The sequence below is a fragment of the Gavia stellata genome, chromosome 2 (genome assembly GCF_030936135.1).
Source record: "Gavia stellata isolate bGavSte3 chromosome 2, bGavSte3.hap2, whole genome shotgun sequence".
In the NCBI taxonomy this organism is placed as follows: Eukaryota; Metazoa; Chordata; class Aves; order Gaviiformes; family Gaviidae; genus Gavia; species Gavia stellata.
The window spans coordinates 60,879,639-60,897,759 of NC_082595.1; the positions used below are offsets into that span (position 1 = coordinate 60,879,639).

An 18,121-nucleotide genomic window follows, 5' to 3' on the forward strand; every position below is an offset into this window, starting at 1 on the left:
TCTGCAAGTTCTCCAGTGGAATTACTATGCACTTCTTTACATTTCATGGGGGAATGCACAGAACAAAGTATTACCTTTTCAGTTGTCTGTACCAGCCTTGAATTACTTACGTTTAACCAAAAAAAAAAAATTCCTTTCTATTTCTATTGAGTTTTTAATACTGAGTTGCAAATTTTAAAGTCTTAATTACATTTTGTTATGGTTTATTTGCAAGTTTACATTTTAAAACTGTTTAACTTTCTTAATTTAGTAATTAAAAAAAGAGCATTTTACATTTGGATAGTTGTTCTTTTGTTTAAACTGTGGAGATAATGGTGGAGATGAGATAAAATCTTTTCAAGAAGGGGTGTCATGCCATTTGGAGCATCATATTTCATAGGAGTATGCAGACCAGTTACCTACGGGACACAATTTTCCAAATGATGATGTCAATATGTTTTTAAACAGCTGGAGTTCAACTGTAAGGAAGATGGTTGAATGCATAGCTAGTCTCTCATTTCTCTGTTCTACAAGCAGTTTATTCTTTAATAGTTCTGTTGCATTTAACGTGAATACTTTACAAGTGTTGCAGGAAAAGATTTTCTATGCCTTGTATTGCTGTTATTGCTTTAAAATATTGCAACCAAGTAAGACTTCCTGACAGCTGAAACTTTTTAATTATTTAATACTTAGATTGTGAATTCATATTCTGAATATTCACACATTTTCTAAAGAGAACCTTTTTCCGTTCCTGAAAACTAACCCAATAATGAATTGAGATTCAGAGAACAAATTATCGTCGTCGTTTTAATATTTTCTATACAAACCATTGACTGAAAATCCTCTTGCAAAGGAAGCTTCCACACTTAGCCTTTCTTGAAGTGTGAATTTATATGGCAATGTTGCTTGTTACCAGATTTCCACGATAAATTGGTTAACGTTTTACATGTAGAGTCTATAAGTAATGTTATGTACATGATATATTCAATGTTGCTGTACCTGTAGCTCTGGAGTACTGAAGAGGCCATGATTCTTGTTGGACTTTTAGTTTCCTCTTAGTACTTACGAAGCGAGTCATGGTCCTCTTTCTCCCCCAGCTACCCCCCTGCCTTAAAACATCATCCACTGAACTGAGGACTCTGTAGTAACTCAGCGGGCTGATGAAGCCAAAATGTCATGTACTCGGCCCAGTGCTCAGTGGCAAAGCATGGCCATTCTGCCAAGTTCCTTAGCAGCCTTTGCTATGCCACAAACTTAAGTGCAGTTTCCATCTGTAATGCACAATGAGCCTAAAACATCAGTTTTGCCTATATTTCTCATTAGAATTAAGACTCAAATGGGGCGTTGTTGGGGTTTTATGGCCTTTATTTCTGATACTTGGGTTTGCTGTTTCTTGTACCGCATTCGGTCTATGACTACCACGTTGGTCTCTGCCGCATCTCTGCCTGCAGCTGGCTTGGGTGCAGACTGGTGCCACTGTTGAGTGGCAAATCCAGACCATTTCTCATTGGTAGCTCTTCTGCTTCTTTTTCTTCATGTTGGGAGTTTTGTTGTTTGGGTTTTTTAATCTCTCAAATAAAAACATTAGCAAAAATTTAAACAAGGTTGTTAGCATTTTTGCTATAAATTACTAAAAACCTTTTCTTAAGCACTGTGTATAGTTAGCATTTTTGCTATAAATTACTCAACTTTTTCTTAAGCACTGTGTATACACCACAGATAGCTGTGTGGTGACTGAAAAGTTGAATTATTGGATTAAAAATCTTCTGTTCCCTCCAGTAATTTTTTTAATGCAAGGCTCAATAAATCCCATCCAGATAAAAACAATTGGCCAAACAATCCCCCCCACCAGCCCCCCTGACTCCCAACTGATCCTTGGTGTGGCGGTGACGTTCCAGAAAAGGTGAGCTACCAGCAGCTGAGAGGACTCCGTGGGGTGACCCAGGCTTCTCTAGGCCAAGCTTAATCCAATACCAGTCCCAGGAAAAATGACAGGTGGAAATGCAACACTGCTGCAAAAGGGACGGTTAATGAGAAGGAAATGACGTGGGACTTGGTGGGTCTTTGAAAACATCCAAAGTTTGTCAAAGGCACTAACGTGATATTCTTTGGTGTCTACAAACAGTGTTCAGCTTAGTTCTATCTGACGTTCTAGTTTTGATTTAATTACCACTGTAGAAAAGCAAAGTAAATACAAAATAGGAAAGTGATTAACTACCAAAATTACAAGAATAATCATAAACGGAACATCTGTCTCCAGTGCAAGTGTTTCTCCTAAGTTTCTAGACTGGAGGACTACCTGCAGACCTAGAAGGCAGATTGCTAAATGTATTTGACCTTGCCACGTAACATCAAGGTGAGTGGGAAGTTGCTCAAATTTACTTTAATATGCACCATCCTTTTATCAAATGCTGCAATAAAAAATGCAGTATATTAATGAATGCTACCACATTCTACTCGAGGGGTTTAAGGGCCTCACATGAGGCTGAGCTGAAGCATGCAAGAGCTATTAGGAGATATACAGTAGCTCCTCTTCTAATGTGTAGACAATATTCATTCATCAAAGAAGGCTTTTCCTGTCTAATGGGAAATTACCACCAGCAGTGCAGACAAAAGGATATTTATTTTCTCCAGTTGTGTCAGTTTGAGGGTCTGTCTGTCTTTCAAGAATAACTGAAGTCTCTTTGTAGCTCAGAAATCTCATTGTGTTCTGCAGTCTCTGTAAGCAGTGATTATCATTTCCTGTGACTCATACACAGGGAAATTTTATCACTGAAGGAGCTCCTGCCAATTGGGCCAGCATTCCCTACCATCTTAACTGAAGAAGGGGCACTTCAGTTTTGGATTTTCCTGCACAGACCAGACCAGAACCCGTGTCCTTTCAGCAGAAAAGGGAAAGAGGCCCCTTGCCAGGATGCCTCCGGCGTAGGGTGTAGTCTCTCCTTCCCGGTGCTTCTGAATTTGTCAGGAGAATTTCTGACAGCTAAAACCAGGTTACGGAGATTCATTTTGAATGTTGGAGGAGAAATGCTAGTTTCACTTAAGTCTGTGAGATATTTTCCGTTGACTTTTAATACAGCCAGTGTTCTTACGTGCGTGCGTGTGTGTGTGTGTATATATCCCAAAATGCAATTTGCATGCAAAAAAGTATATACCTACGCAAACGTCCGTCGATCTCCTTGTATTCCTCCCCTGCAGCTGAATGGTTAACAAAAATCTAAGACCGGGACATGAGTAGATTAGAGGACAGAATGGTGTTAGCAACGAAAGAGCTGCTTTTTTTTTTTCCCTTTTCTTATTTTTTCCTGGCTACCACTACTTGATCAGTCATAATTCCTATTCCCAGGCCACAGAATCACAGAATCACTAAGGTTGGAAAAGACCTGTAAGATCATCAAGTCCAACCGTCAACCCAACACCACCATGCCCATTAAACCATGTCCCACAATGCCACGTCCACACGTTCCTTGAACACCTCCAGTGACGGTGACTCCACCACTTCCCTGGGCAGCTTGTTCCAATGCTTCACCACTCTCTCAGTGAAGAAATTTTTCCTAATATCCAGTCTGAACCTCCCATGGTGCAACTTCAGACCATTTCCTCTTGTCCTGTCACTAGTCACTTGGGAGAAGAGACCAACACCCACCTCTCTGCAACCCCCTTTCAGGTAGTTGTAGAGAGCGATGAGGTCTCCCCTCAGCCTCCTCTTCTCCAGACTGAACAACCCCAGCTCCCTCAGCCGCTCCTCATAAGACTTGTGCTCCAGGAGAGGGGTGGGTAGCAGCAAGCACTGCTGCCGCAGCCCAGCGATGCTGTGGGTCTCTGGCTACTGCAAAGAGCAACTCGCAGCTGATTTCAAAGTCGGTGAGGGAAGACGTTTCTCCCGAGGGTTTGGCTGCACTTTGGGGCCTGTGGTGTGAGTATGCAGGAGGGCTGAAAGGGGAGAAGAGTGCCCTTCCAGGAAAAACAGGTCATTAGCTGGTAGGCTGTGCATCATGTCGTGTAGAGGGAGATCCAAAGGTTGCAGCACCAGCTGTGCTCGCAGCGCCTGTGTTTCGCTGCGCCCAGGGATTTAGGTGATCAGATTAGAGCAGGCTGGTGATCCTCAACTGCAGTTTCTGTTACCAGGTGTAAATATCTTCTCTGTTATGGGGCAGGTGCGTTCAAGATGGGAAAAAAAACCGCAGGACTGGTGTGCCTGTGACTGGAGGGCAAGTGTTGCATCTGCCTTACCAGGCCAGATGGGAGGTTGATTGTTCCACTCACTGTTGGGAATAACTCAGCATTAAGCTCTGTGAATAGCTAAAAGGGCAAAGAGCAATGAAATGAGATTATCTCCTTCCTCTACGGCTGGGCTAGAGCTTGCTGAGGGCTCCAGTTTGCTTTTTTGTGCATCAGCATTTGTTGCTGAGCCCCCGCAACCCGAGTCTTGTGAAGTTTGCTCAGCTACTTATTATCACAGCTTCACACAAAATCCCTGAGCCCTGTAATTGATGGATTTTCATCCAGCAAAAGAAAAAAAGAATGGATGCAGGGAAGCTTTCTGACCATGTTGTAGCCTTACTTGCTGACCCAGGGGCTCACCCTCATGCCGGAGGCCTGCCCAAAAGCCCTGGCATCCCCTACACTTTACTCACCACCACAGTTCAGGCTCTGGGCTGTCTTCCAGCCCCGCTACGCTGCTGGATTTCCCCAGCTAGCAGTTGCTGCTTGTACTGGTGTTGGAAAAGGGGTGCGGTGGTCCCAGCACGCCTCTCCCGGCACTGTGCGGGGCCAGGGCCGTCCCTGCCACTGCACCGGGCTCCTGGAGGGGACCAGCGATGCGGAAGGGACCTGTGGCTTCCCTGGAGACCCCTTTGGCTCCTGGAGCCACTGTGCCCCCAGCTGTTGGCAGCTGGTTGGGTATGACTGTGTGTAGCTGCAAATGGGTCTTGGGGTGACCTGGCCAGGGCTGTGTTGATACAGCCCACAGTCCCCTGCCCTGGTGACAACGGAGAAGCAGATGCTAACTCCTGCTCTCCTAAAAAAGCAGGGCAAAGAGCCAAATCAGGAACTGCTTTGCATCTTAAAGACAGAGGACTAGGTACGTTTGATCATACGAGAGCTCAAGTGTTCCCTCGAATTCCCATGCCTCCCAAAAGCAGCACGGCCGCCAGCTGAGCTTTGTATATGACCTCATATACTTCCAGCGTATAAAACATATACAGCATACTGAACATTTGCATATGTTACACGTCTTTTGTTCCACTTGGGTGGTCTTCTCCTCCCCTTCCCCCTACCTCTCGCCCCATTACTCGCCCACGCCGCTTCCCTCACGTTATTCTAGACGTGTCATTTCTGAAGGACTACACATCCTGGTCCTGCGGAGAGTGGGGGCTCTGTGAATTGTCAAACGTTGAGTGGGTAATGATCAATGGATGACTAATTGGAAGCAAGGGGGAATAAAATAGGTATTACTTAGCTTCTGCTCTTAATTAAGAGGATGCATAATGCTGTGGGGAAAACCTTAACAAATGGCAGGAGGGTTTTTGTCATTATGCAAGGTTTAATTAGAAGCATTGCACAAGCTAACATCCAGGTACTGTTTTCTTTCCTTTCAGGTGTCTTTCCAGGGTGTGACTGAAAAATGCCAAAGCAAGAGCCTAAAAAAAAATAAGTGGAAAATATTTTTATAGGCATGTGCCTAGCAATCTAAACAGCAAGACATGGAAGAAAGCCCCAGTTTCCCTCATAGGGCAAAAGCAGCAAGGGGTGAGCTGAATGCAGAGAACCGGAGCGAGAATGTCGTGCGCATTACGCTGAGGCAGATGGGATTAAATGCTCATTGCAATGTCTCCAGATGAATTCACAGCACCGATGTTAAAAGTGGAGCAACGTGACAGTGCTTTATTTCAACAGTTAATCATCTGGAAGCAAAAACATTTATCATTTATTTCTCCAAATATATAGATGCAGTAGAAAATACAAGAAGCTTTGAAATCCACTCAGTAGACAGTGCTGTTAACACAGTTAGCAAAGAGTATCTTTCATCTGGGGTTTGGATTTTTTTTCTCTTTGTCAGGCTGCTAAGAAAGTACGTGAAGCTCAAGTGAGAGGAACTGCTCCAAGTACCTGCTGCTTTCTGGGGTTTGGCAAGTTAAAGGGGGGACAGAGACTGGTCCCTTGGTTGCAGCTGCAGACAGCATTATGTCCATAGGTGTGACTTCTGGGCCTGGAAGGGCTCACACAAGGGCCAGTTTTCACAATGTATTTGCCAGGCATCGTGTCCTTAGCAGCCGGGCTGCTCTGGCTTCTTTCTTTGGGCTACAAATACCACTTCAAATGAAGATATGTATTCAGTGGTCAGGATGGAAATAACCCCAGGAGACAGAATGCTGAGTGAGCTAGTATTAATTCTCAGGGGCATTTCTAGGTGGCCAAGTAAAATGTATGATGTGGAGCTACTAGAGAGACCCCAGTGAAGGACCACAAAGATGATGAAGGGACTGGAGCATCGGACATATAAGGAAAGGCTGAGAGAGCTGGGACTGTTCAGCCTGGAGAAGAGAAGGCTCAGGAGCGGTCTCATCAAGATATATAAATATATGAAGGTAGAGTGCAAAGAAGATGGAGCTGGGCTGTTTTCTGTGGCAGGACCAGAGGCAATGGACACAAACTGAAACACAGGAGGTTCCCTCTGAACATCAGGAAACTCTTTTTTACTGTGAGCGTGACTGAACACTGGCACAGGTTGCCCAGGGAGGTTATGGAGTCTCCATCCTTGGAAATATTCAAAAGCCATCTGTTCATGGTCCTGGGCAACCATCTCTATGTGGCCCTGCTTGAGCAGAGGGTTGGACCACATGACCTCCAGAGGTCCCTTCCAGCCGTAACCGTTCTGTGATCGTGTGTGTGATTCTGTGTGAAAATTAACAGCCTGAGGCTTTACAACTTCTCTGACCATCCACATTCCATATGCTTGAAATGCATGCCAGCCCCCGGCACCCCACCAGACAGGCACCCTGGCCAAGCTCTGCTGGGGCAGGCTGATGTGGGTCACAGCCACAACCAGGCTCCTCTGGCCAGCTGGCAGCTGTCTACAGGGGACGTAGGTGGCCACGGTTGTTTTCTGGGTGTTGCAGCCTGGCGTCCAGGGTGTGACCAGTGGAGAATGGAAGACCGTCCATAACCATTGTCGGCAAGGGAGGCCACTCCACAAAGTGAAGGAAGAGGTGTTTAATGGCTGCACAGCAGAGGCCTTTAGAAACAAACCCCATAAATATGGGTACTGATGCAATGTCCCCATGGGACACTCTGCCCACCAAGTCCCCGTACCCAGCCATGGCTGCCAGCACTGCCTGGAGAGCTGGTCGAGGCACTACAAACAATATGCAAGTCCTTCGCGTAAGCCCCAGGAAGGCCAGGCACTCCTCAGAGTAGCGCTCCCTCCCCGCTCTCATCCTGCCTACATTCACCAAGGCCCCAGTTTTGGCTCCTGCACAGCCTTGGGCCCCTCGCTGCCCTTCCCCACCATGATGCACAGGCTGCAGCGGGGCCATCGCTGCTCCTGGGCAGGAGGCTGGTGCAGAGGCCAGCGTGTGGGGCAGCTGCCAGAGCCAGATTTGGCACAACTCAGGGCTCAGGCAGCCCTGCTGAAAACGCTGGCTGTCGGGGTGTTCATGGCACAAAACAGCGGTGCAGCAGAGCTGTGATGCCTGAGTCCAAACCGGAAGGATCAAACCTTGAGCTGACTCAAATGGCCGTGGTTGTAATGCAGCCTCTCCGGCCACAAGCATCAATGGCCATTCGCATCTGGGTCTGGCTGGGACCCGCTGGCAGAGCAGGGGTCGCCTGGGCAGTCTGGGGGCAGCAAAGGACAACTTTGGGATGCCCCAAAAGGGAGGCTTGGCTTCCTGCTGGCCTGTGCCTCGGCAGAGGAGGGAGGAGGGAGGGAAGGAGGGGGTCAGCACTGCCAGCCGGAGGGCCAGGCTGACGTGGGGTTTCTTCAGGAGGAAGGTAAGCTCAGGCTGTGGGGTGTCACTGCACTGCCGACGATACGATCGCATTTAGCGCTTGGCTGGGGGGCAGGCGTTGCTCCCAGCGGCTTGAATTTTCCCTCCAGAATTGTGGGCAGTCATTCCCTGACAAGAGGAAATAAGTGCTTGGGTCGTGGTTTCGCCCCACGATCACAAAGTGGGGCTGGTGGAGCAGCGGGCGCCCAGAGAGGGCCCGTCCCGGGGGGATGCCAAGCAGGCAGCTCCCTCCTCCACCCCCAGTGCCATGGGAAGGGCACAGGAAGGACAAGTGGCGGCACTGCCTGAGCGAGGGCCTTGGCGGTGGTTTAGATGTCCCCGCATGCACAGGCTGGCCGATCAAGCATTAAGGCAGCGTGCGGCGGCAGCCCACGGACGCCCAGAGGACGAAGAGCCGTGCGCAAGTTGCAGCCAATTCAGACTCCTCCTAGGGTTACACTAAGAAAATGTAGGCTAAAGATCAGGAAGTGCTTCTTGGCAGGGAGATGTGCAGAGCGGGGGGTCAGGAAAGTGCTGTAGGCTGGGACGGGCAGCTGCGTCCGGCGGGCGTGCGGGGACTGCTGCTGTGGAGCCTGGCACCGCACCGATGAAGTGGCCCACGTGGCTTACCGGGGCTCTTTGAAGCCCACCGCGCCGTGCCACTAGCGCCGGCATTACTCGGCTTTTAGGAGCTGTGCGAAAACGTAAGGGTTTCAACTTGCAGGAAACGCGAGTTTCTGCTCCTTGAGGGTGTAGAGAGAAACTTGGAAGTGTCTAGAAGTCTAACCTAAAAGAAAAAAACAGACAAGAAATCCTTTGTTTGTTCTTTATATAGTTCTTACACCCATCATGTGATTGTCTTCAGTAGTCTGAATCACAGTTGATTTACCGTTTGGCATTGCGAGTAAGCGACCGAGGACTGAAAGCAAAGGATGACTTTCCCGGCGAGGCGCACCATTTAGGAATCACACTGGGTTTCCCCTACAGTTACTTTTCTGCGGGGCCCACGCAGAGGCAGCCTGGCTTCCTACGAGAGAGGGAGCAAGCCGCACGCAGGCATTTCGAGAGAGTTTTAAGCTTCAGAGTGTCACTCCCCCACGGAGGCTCTCCCACCGCCGCCGCCACGTTGTGCCGTGCCGTGCGGTGCCGTGCCGTGCGGTGCATGCTTCTTCCACTTCCTGCTGCAGAGCCAGTTCTGCCACTTACCTGGGAGAGGCAGGGAGGGTGTCGTAAACGGAGGAGGAAAAAAAAAAAAGCCCGGCCGGCCCGAGGAAGGAGACCCGGGCACGCCAAGAGAGCGACAGGCTGTGCAGGAGGCACGCCAGCCCTCTCGCTTTCCTCGGTCAGCTCAGCGCGACCCTCCCTCACCCGCAAGGTAAGAAGTGTTAGAGATGCTGCCTTTCTCGGTCCTGTTTGTAATTAGCTGTTGACCCACTTCTGGCTCTCGGTGGGGTTGTTTTTCCCTCAAATTGCTGTCTCACTCCCTTTCCCCCTCTCTCGTGTAAAGATAGCCTGAGTTTCACAGATGGTTACAACATGTTTCAGCCATTTCACTGCAGTTTTGTTGGGTTTTTTTAAATCAGGAGGGTTTTGCGGTAAACACGGGGAATGGACACGCCTGGTGTCGAAATGTTGTCCTGCCTATTTACGTAGCTGCCTGGCAATGCCTGGCAGCCAGGCCTGATCCCGCTCCCGCCCTGCACGGCTGTGCAAGCTCAAGGTGGTTTGTTGGCCGACCTCTCCTCTCCTCTCCTCTCCTCTCCTCTCCTCTCCTCTCCTCTCCTCTCCTCTCCTCTCCTCTCCTCTCCTCTCCTCTCCTCTCCTCTCCTCTCCTCTCCTCTCCTCTCCTCTCCTCTCCCTCTCCCTCTCCCTCTCCCTCTCCCTCTCCCTCTCCCTCTCCTCTCCTTTCCTCTCCCCCCCCACCCCACAGCGCTGCTCAAGGCTGCATAGGACAGGTCTGCAGACCTGGTGAGGGAGAGGTGGCTGGAAAGCGTGAAGAAAACAGGAGCTTAGACCCCATTTGCACCATTCTCCATGGCGTTGGTATGGAAACAGTGGGAGCAAGCTGGTAGCATTTTTTTTAATTAGAATAAAATCAGCCGTATAAAACCCGCTCCCATTTCACACAGTAACTGATTGTTTCAGGACGCAGGTTTTGTAGGGCCAGTGTTGGCTGGGCAACGGGAACAGCAGATCTGGTCTTACTGGTCCTCGACTGCTGCCAGCAACTGCCAGACCAGAAATTCCCAGTTCCTGCAAGCCCTGGGCGGGTTCAAGCCTGGCCTGGCCTGGCCTCGTCCGCGCTGTCTCAGGCGGGCGGAGATACCCCACCACCAGCAGACAGGGCTGCGAGCCCCGCTGCCGGTGATGCTGACGACGGGGGTGCGAGGGGCGCAGGCGGCAGGGCCGGTGCCCCGGCGAGAGCTCGCCAACGCCGCCAGCTCCTGGCGAGCGTCTGCCGATTGTACTGCTGCCTGCGATGCTGTCAGCCTCTGAGGCCGGGCTTGCTCTTGCTGAGCACCAGCAATGTCTTGAAGCATGCTGTATTTTTTTTTGTAATGGGGTTGGGTTTTCCTTTTGTCTTTCTAAGGCAGGAAAGAAGGCATGTGCAATTATGGTGTTCGTGTCTGTCAGTGCCCTCCACCCCCTGCAGTGGCTTTTGAAGTTTGGCAGAGGGTACGCGTCTGAAAGATACATACATTTCTGCACGTTTCATGAAAGCGAGTGAGCGAGGCTGTTCTCACGCCAGCTGAGGGAGACGCGTCAGGTCCCACAGGCTTCCCCACGCCCTCCCACCATCCACACACCCCTCAGCCCTCGTGCTGCGGAGCGCGGAGAGCGGTTAGGGACGAGAGATTCGTCAGCCCCGCAAAATGACAGAGGTTTTCCCTTATTAGGAACAGGAGGGTCCAATGTGAGGCACGAAGCTATAGGAAAGCAGGCTGAGATTTACGCCTGTCGGGATGGTCCCCCTGTCCAACCCCACTCAACTAGCCCCAGTTTCGTGCCAGGATTTTCAGACATACCAGGGTCATGGGATACCCCAGTTTGGGGGTTATTCAGTGCCCAAGGGAGTTTTATCAGCGTCGGAAAAGGGTGGGAAGTAATCCCCAGAAAACAAATACATTTTTAAGGATACCTAAGATCGTTGTAGACATTTTCATATTTCACAAATATTAGAAAACTGGCAAGGCATTCTGCTTATATGTGAGATACCTGTTTGGATCCTGCTTGAGGGTGTTGCACTTCTAGTTTCTTACTACTGATTGCCTAGCATTCCTACTACAAGCATATCGAAGTCTACTCCAAAGACACAAAAAATATCAGGTCTACGCTAGCCTTTGCACCATGGATTGCCCAGTGAAGCAGCATGAGTGCTGCAAAAAGGAACGTGACGTTTGCCATGCAGGGAGGGTTGGAAGTATGTGCTGTTCTACTAGCGTATGTAGACTTTCATGCCATGGCTGCAGAAAATATATAAGAGCAACCATATAGTCAGTGTGAAAGAGGAACGTTGTTTTCATATTCTTTTTCTACTTTTTCCAGAAGTGGTAAAAATAAATATTACCTGCCCTAGAGAGCTTAAAGTCTGGGCTAGGAACGTGACACATTGCCTTGGTCTTCACTGTGGAGGGTACCCAAGGGAGAGGGTAAGCATCCACAATGACAGCAGCCAAAATTCTTCATGGTGAAGTGTGAAACTCTGGAGCTTGGATTTCCTTGGCTGTGTTTATTTAGGTTATAGACCCAAAACAGTTCCCACACTTGCACTTACTCTTCCTAAAAGGATTTGTCTCTGGGTTTTTTTGAGGAAAGTTGTGTCTAGTGTTTCTGTAGAGAAAGCTGCACTTAAGGCAAGTGTACTTACACACATACACTTATCTGACCCCATGGCAACAGCATTTGTTGCAATCTCAACGTGTGCATCCTCACGGCAGCTTGCAAACTCTGCATCCACTTACTTCCATCCTGCAGATGGGTATCAGCAGCACCAGGGAGCTTAAAGGATTCAGCCAAAGCACACAGGAATTGTTTCGAAATCAAGAAATTCCTGTCCATCCCCACCCCTTGTGATCTCAGCTTTGCCTTAATCTATACCCGTGCCATTTCGGAAACGCCGTGACCGGTGAATAAAAAACACTTCCCTTTTGTGTTGTGCACCAAGGAAGGTGAGGTTTCTTTCTCAACCTAGCATTTCCTTTTTTACCGATGTAGACAGATATAACTTTGATCAAAAGAGTAAAGATATTTTTCCCCCTCTCCAGAAGTGATGGGGAGCACAGCTATGCTCATGTTGCAGAGTCTCTCTGCTGTTTCTTCACCGACGGAAGTTTTCTAATCAAAAGCAGATAGATGGTTAGTGTGTGTTTTGGGACAGCATCCTGACAAGTCTTCATGCCGGGAAACAGATGAAGTACCTGACAGATTTTGCAATCAGCCACAAGAAGACTGCAAAGATGAGGCCGAGCCCAACACCCTTCCTTTCCCCGGCCAGCCATCGGACATATTTCTTAAGGGAGTTTGGCCCTTGCTTCGAACTTGGGTGCTCAGGCCCATCTCTACCAGCCTGCAGAATAATTTGTTCCCCTCTGTTTATGCTCTCCCTGCAGCTTTCCAGGAGCTGCCGTGGCCAGCAGCCGCCAGCCACAAGCAGGAGGGCTGGGCAGCCTCCCTCCGGGCTCCTTGGCAGGAGCGGTGGAAGAACCTCTCCAGGTCTGGGGAGCCTCACAAGGGAGCTGGGATGGGGTTTCTTCAAAAGAGCTTGGGTCGCTGAGCACCCATCTGGGAAGGGTATTTGCTGAATTACTGCACGTTACAGAACTGGGTGTATGAGCAGAGGAAGAAAGAGAAGGAGAAGGGGTGGTTTAAGGAGTTCCCTCAGCATTTTTGAGACCAGTCCAGGCCTGGCTACTCTGTCCCTTTAGGAAGGGCCTCTTCACTTTATTACAAGCAGGAATATATGCAACAGCTCCAGCTGATTATCAGTAATCTCCTGCATAGGTGCAGGGGGGATATTAAATTCTCAAAGCTTTCTGGCAATATCATGATCTGACTTGAAGCTGCAGTGTCTTTGGAAATGAGATTGGGCATGATCTACACTCTCCAGCAGCCTCCGTGCCAGAAAAGGGATCAGGCTACAGGTTTCTGAGGGTATTTCAATATACTAAAGCATTCCTTTAGCCTAATTCTTCAACACGGGAGACCCAAGCAAGTTATTTTTCTGTCCTATGCATAACTATACTTGCAGGATAAGCTAACTAGAAAAGTCAAGGGAAACCTAATGAAACTGCAGCATGAGGCAATACAAAATACCGGGATAATGTGTTCAGTGTTGGGTCTTTTTCCAAAAGCTGGGGATCTTCAGCAGAGCAGAAACAACATCCTGAAGCACTGCTGTCGGAGGAAGATGTTTCTGAACCATCTGTAACATTTCCAGCAGCGTGGGGATTTCTCTCGGGAATTCCCATCCACATACCACTGCCAGCATTGCTCAAAAAGTGTTCAGCATGTCCTGGGGTTAATTTATGCTCAGGGCTATCTCTACAGACAGAGCTCTGCTGTTGTAACAGCATCTCTCTCCAACCAGAGCTACCGAGGGAGGAGGATGAAGTCACTTTTCCTCCTTTTCAATGATGTGTCTGTTTTAACTCCAAAGCCCTCGGCCCCTCAGTGCCTCCTACCTCGGCCCTGCGGGAGCAGGGGCTGTGCGTGGGTATCAAAGCTCAGCGTTCGCTGCTCAACTATCCTGTAGCGGGGTCTAAGCAAAATCGTATTTAAAAAAACTAGAAGCTTTTGCAGGTAAAACCACAGGTGAAGGAATCAGGTCTCTCTCTTGTCTGACCAAATTATTTTTACTCAGATATTTGGAGCAATTTTCATAATGTTTAGCTCATGTTACACAGGAAGAAAATCAGGCTGTCATTTAAATTTTAAATTGATCTGAGAGATAAAGAGGCATTTATCCTTTCAGAGGGCTAAACTAATAGGAAAGACGTTTTTAAACTATTCTGAAGTAAGCCATTTGAAGAGTTTGGTAGCTGATCATTTGTAATACAGTTTAATAAAGTCTTAATATCCCTCCTCCAAAAGGCAGAGTAAATACACTAAATAACAAACTCAAAGAAAACAAGTCTGAATTTTTTCTGCCCATGTTCTGCCTTTTATTAGGTTCACACAGTCTGTGCATGATCCATGTCACAGATAGCCAGGTGTTAGCAATGGAACTAAAAAAAAACAGGCCAAAAACTTTGGAGGTTGTAGCCTCCAAAGGAATTTAGTAGCTTTTAAATCCCATCTGACACCTGATCCAAAACGTACTGAAGTCAATAGAGAGATTCCCATTTACTTCACTGAGCTCTGGACTGAGTTCTTGGTTTCTCCACAGAAATCTGCTCTTCTTGTCATGGTGCTAAACTGAAGGCTGTTGAACGTAGAGGATCTGAATTCAAGCTGTTTTCTAGCTTTTTGGTCTGAGTACTTCAGAGACAAACAAAGAAGCATCTTAGTGTACCAGGCATTGCAAATTTGTTTCTGAAAAACCATGTTTGGGTGTTTGCTAAGGATTGTATCTAATGGGGTGGGATGCTCAGACAATGCATGTGGCTGAAGAGGTGGAGCTGTACCCCAGTACCCCACGGCTGAGCTTGCGCTTTGTGAACACCAGGGAGAATTTTGCACAGAGAACCAGTTCACTGGAGGTGCTCAGTGGGGGGAATAAGAGTTTGCAATATGATTTGTGCTGCGCGAGTGTGTGTCATTCAGCCTGCAACCAAATGGACAGAGATATCCACAAGTCGAAGCGTGTCTGAGCAGGCAGGCGCTTCGAGGCCAGATGATCCAAGGGTCAGGTTTACAAAGCTGTTGAGATGAGCAAAAAAGCAGATGCATTGAAGGGAGCTTGACACCTAAGCTTCACAGGCACTTCTCTAGGTCTGGCAGGGGGCCGCTCGGCAGCTTTACGCCCTGTATCGTGTAAATCTGACCTTGCGCTGTACTGTCCTGGTGAGTCACCACCACAGGGCAGTCATCATTTAAACTTCCATCTGACCAAAGGTCCCAGCTAAATGACATTTTGCCATAGCCACACAGGACAGCACAGCACAAGTCCCTGTCGCGGTCCTGTGCTGATTATGAGAGCTCAAGGTTTTCCCTTTCCCATCGTATTGGTTATGACTGTCAGAGAACTGTGACTTAGCAAGCAGGGCTGGCATTAGTGACGTGGCATAGAGGAAAAGGGATGCAGACCGCAGGGAGAGATGTGTGATGGTGGTGAGCTGGCCATCAGGATTTCAAGCCTGGGTGCTCGTATGGGAAGGAGCCGGTTTGGCACCAGACCCGGCGGTCTTGCGCAGCAGGCTGCCGCTGTCAGAGCAGCAGCGTGTTCGCTGTGTTGGTGCAAATAATAGCTGCTCTGAGGACTTGCCTACATGGGAAAATTTACCAGCATAATTATCCCACTGTAATTATCCCAGGGTAACTCTCCCTGTGGACATGCTTATTATAACATAGGATATGTATGAATATATGGTGAATCTTCTTCATAGATGGGTTTTAAGTTACACAGAGGAGGAATATTTACCTTGCAGCCCAGCAGCAAAGCACAGTTTTTATGCTCCTTCCCAGCAAATGTTACACCCAGAATTTTCTATGCCAGAGGTACTTTCAGGGGGAAATACATGTCATTTCAACTGATCGGCATGAATGCAAAGCCTCACTCTTGCCCTATAGCACAGGATACATCATTTGCTTTTACAGAATCGCTGTGGGAGCCAGGGTAAAGATTGGGACACTGCCTTATACATCTCCTTGATCCTGTTCAACTGTTTTTAATACTGTGGTCATTTGAATATGTTCTTCATTTGACCTTTCTGTTCAAGCTACTGTGACTGAAGTTGGGACAAATCCTTGGATCGCTAAAAGCTTCTCAAATGCATTGTGATTTTGACTTTCTTTACCAGACTTTCAAGCCAGATTCTGTTGCCAAACGTTGTCATTCCCATTGCTTGAGTGCTTAGTCCATTCTTCTCTGATAACTCTCCTACTTGGGATTTTAGCTTCTCCAATGTGATAGAAGGAAAACGGCTGGGGAAATGATGAGCACCAGGCTTCTTTCTCTATACTCGACAGCAACAGATAAAATTTGCTGGGAGCAAGCTAATCTGCACCCCTGTATAAGAGGATGAACATGGCTGCACTTTTCGAAGCCCACTCAGCATTCACCCATCACTGCTGCTGTCATTCTGAATGAAGATGGAGCAGAGGCATCCATCATCAGGAATCGCTTGGCTGGACCAAATTTACTGACAGCACCCCCAAAAGGAAGTGATGATTTTTTATGTTTGGGCCCAAGCCAATTCCAAAGGAAGGGAAAAAAAATCCAAACAGTAACTACTGTGTCTAAATTGTCTTTTAATTTTCAAAACTTTGGAATAACAACAGCCATGTGATAATAGGCTGGATGAAGTGGTTTGATAAAATAAGCAGCAACACTTGGAAACAAGCTTTGGAGTTGAAATTACCCAGCTAGGTGTGTGGTGAAGTTCAGATCCAAGGCATCAGTGTGAAACTATTATTAGAAGGTCCGGAGTAAAATATTGCAAGTGATTGTATTCCCTGGAATATGCCTGAGCCAAACCTCCAGACCTAAGCAGCCTGCTCTTTTGTCAGGTGCAGAAATTACCTCTGAGAGACAGTTCATGTGCTTTCCCTGCTCCAGTCTCAGCAGGAACAGTAAGTTCCAGAAATCCCATAAAAGCGTCTGTTTTGTGCAATGCGATTTCCAGAACTCTAACTGGTATTTCTTTTCCAGTCTCTGAGATAGAGTTATTTTAGGATTATTGCCTGTGTGGAACTGTACCATGTTGATTGACAAGAGTACTTTCTCTTGTTTTCCAGTTTGCTGGAAAATCCTGGCCTTGCAGTGAGGCAGCTGACTCTTGTTTCCGGTGAGACTACAAAACTTGGAAATGGCCTCCATGTCAGGTTAGTCCAAATTGTAACTCTGTGCTGGCCACACTCCAGCTAACCCTCTACTTTCTTGCTTTGCCAAAATTCAGTCAGATCTTTCTTGCTGTTTTCTGCCTGTCTTTTTAAAAAACATAAAAATTATGAAGAATATAAAGAATACATATTGCTCTTCAATATTCCAGCTCACAGTCGTTGAGTGATGACTGATGACAGGCATTTGTCTGTGTGGCTGTCCATCTACAGTGTTTCTTCTCCCACTTTTTCAGGCACTTCTGTGGGTCGAAGCATACCTGTCGAAGTGGACGAATCCATGCCGTGGTCCCCATTTCCCGAACATGTCTTGGAAAAGGCTTTGGAGCCTTCTGGAGAGGGTATGGAAGATGAGGAGTCCCAGAGACCGTGTGTTGCTCGAATGCCTCAGCCTGTGGCCAATCCATCATGCCTCTGCAGAGCACCGGCACATCATCAGTCAGCGCTGGCCGTAGAGCCGGACAGCAGTTTGTGGTCAAAATATACCGATCCTGATGGAGATGGACACTTTTGTTCCCCTGGTGAATCAATAGCGGGAGCAGTTCCCTCCAAGATGCATCTTGTAGCTATGGACAAACCAGGCATGCAGCCAAGATCACAGCTTTCAGCTGACACCGGACACAACTCCAGTAAATCAGAGCAGAGTTTGTCTGACTCGCTGGAGGAGAGCAGCCAAGAGAGTTCACGGTCACGGCAGCCCTCAGGAAACAGACCCCCAGCAGAGCTGGGGACTGTGGACACGGGGTACAACTCCCAGTCACGAGACATCATGGGCATCAAGCACCTGGAGCCCCCCTTACCGCTGGTGTCCGTGCTGAACCCCCAGGACCTCCCAGGACCGCTGATCTCCAGAGAGTTTTTTGAACCTGAGCACCAGCAGTGCCTTATGTGCCAGCACTTGCCCCATCCCAACACCTCCTCGCAAGCCCACGGCTGCTTTGGGCATCGCTGCCAAGCAGAGCAGCACCCCCAAGGCCCATGTGAGTAGCACCACTCACCACACAGGAGGTTTTCTGATTCTGTCAATCACAGCCATCATTCACCAAGCTGGTGTTTTCCTACTATATTTCCTTTGCAGCATGGAATTATTGACCTTTTTAAACACCTATTTGCAGTCTATTTTATATTTCCAGATTTTCGGCTTATGCAGCCGG

At 48.1% G+C, this 18,121-nt stretch overlaps 1 protein-coding gene across 2 annotated transcripts in view; it reads left to right on the forward strand.

The window, feature by feature from the left end:
* Nucleotides 1–9,000: 9,000 nt before the first annotated feature.
* The window catches only part of TRAF3IP2 (TRAF3 interacting protein 2), a 29,507-nt gene continuing 20,386 nt past the window's right edge, over nucleotides 9,001–18,121 (forward strand). For both annotated transcript variants that reach the window (XM_059835272.1, XM_059835279.1), the window contains exons 1-3: nucleotides 9,001–9,345; nucleotides 16,866–16,952; nucleotides 17,204–17,947. In XM_059835272.1, the coding sequence (XP_059691255.1) occupies nucleotides 16,937–16,952; nucleotides 17,204–17,947 (760 nt within the window). In that variant the 5' untranslated portion in view covers nucleotides 9,001–9,345; nucleotides 16,866–16,936. The remainder of the gene's footprint in view (nucleotides 9,346–16,865; nucleotides 16,953–17,203; nucleotides 17,948–18,121) is intronic.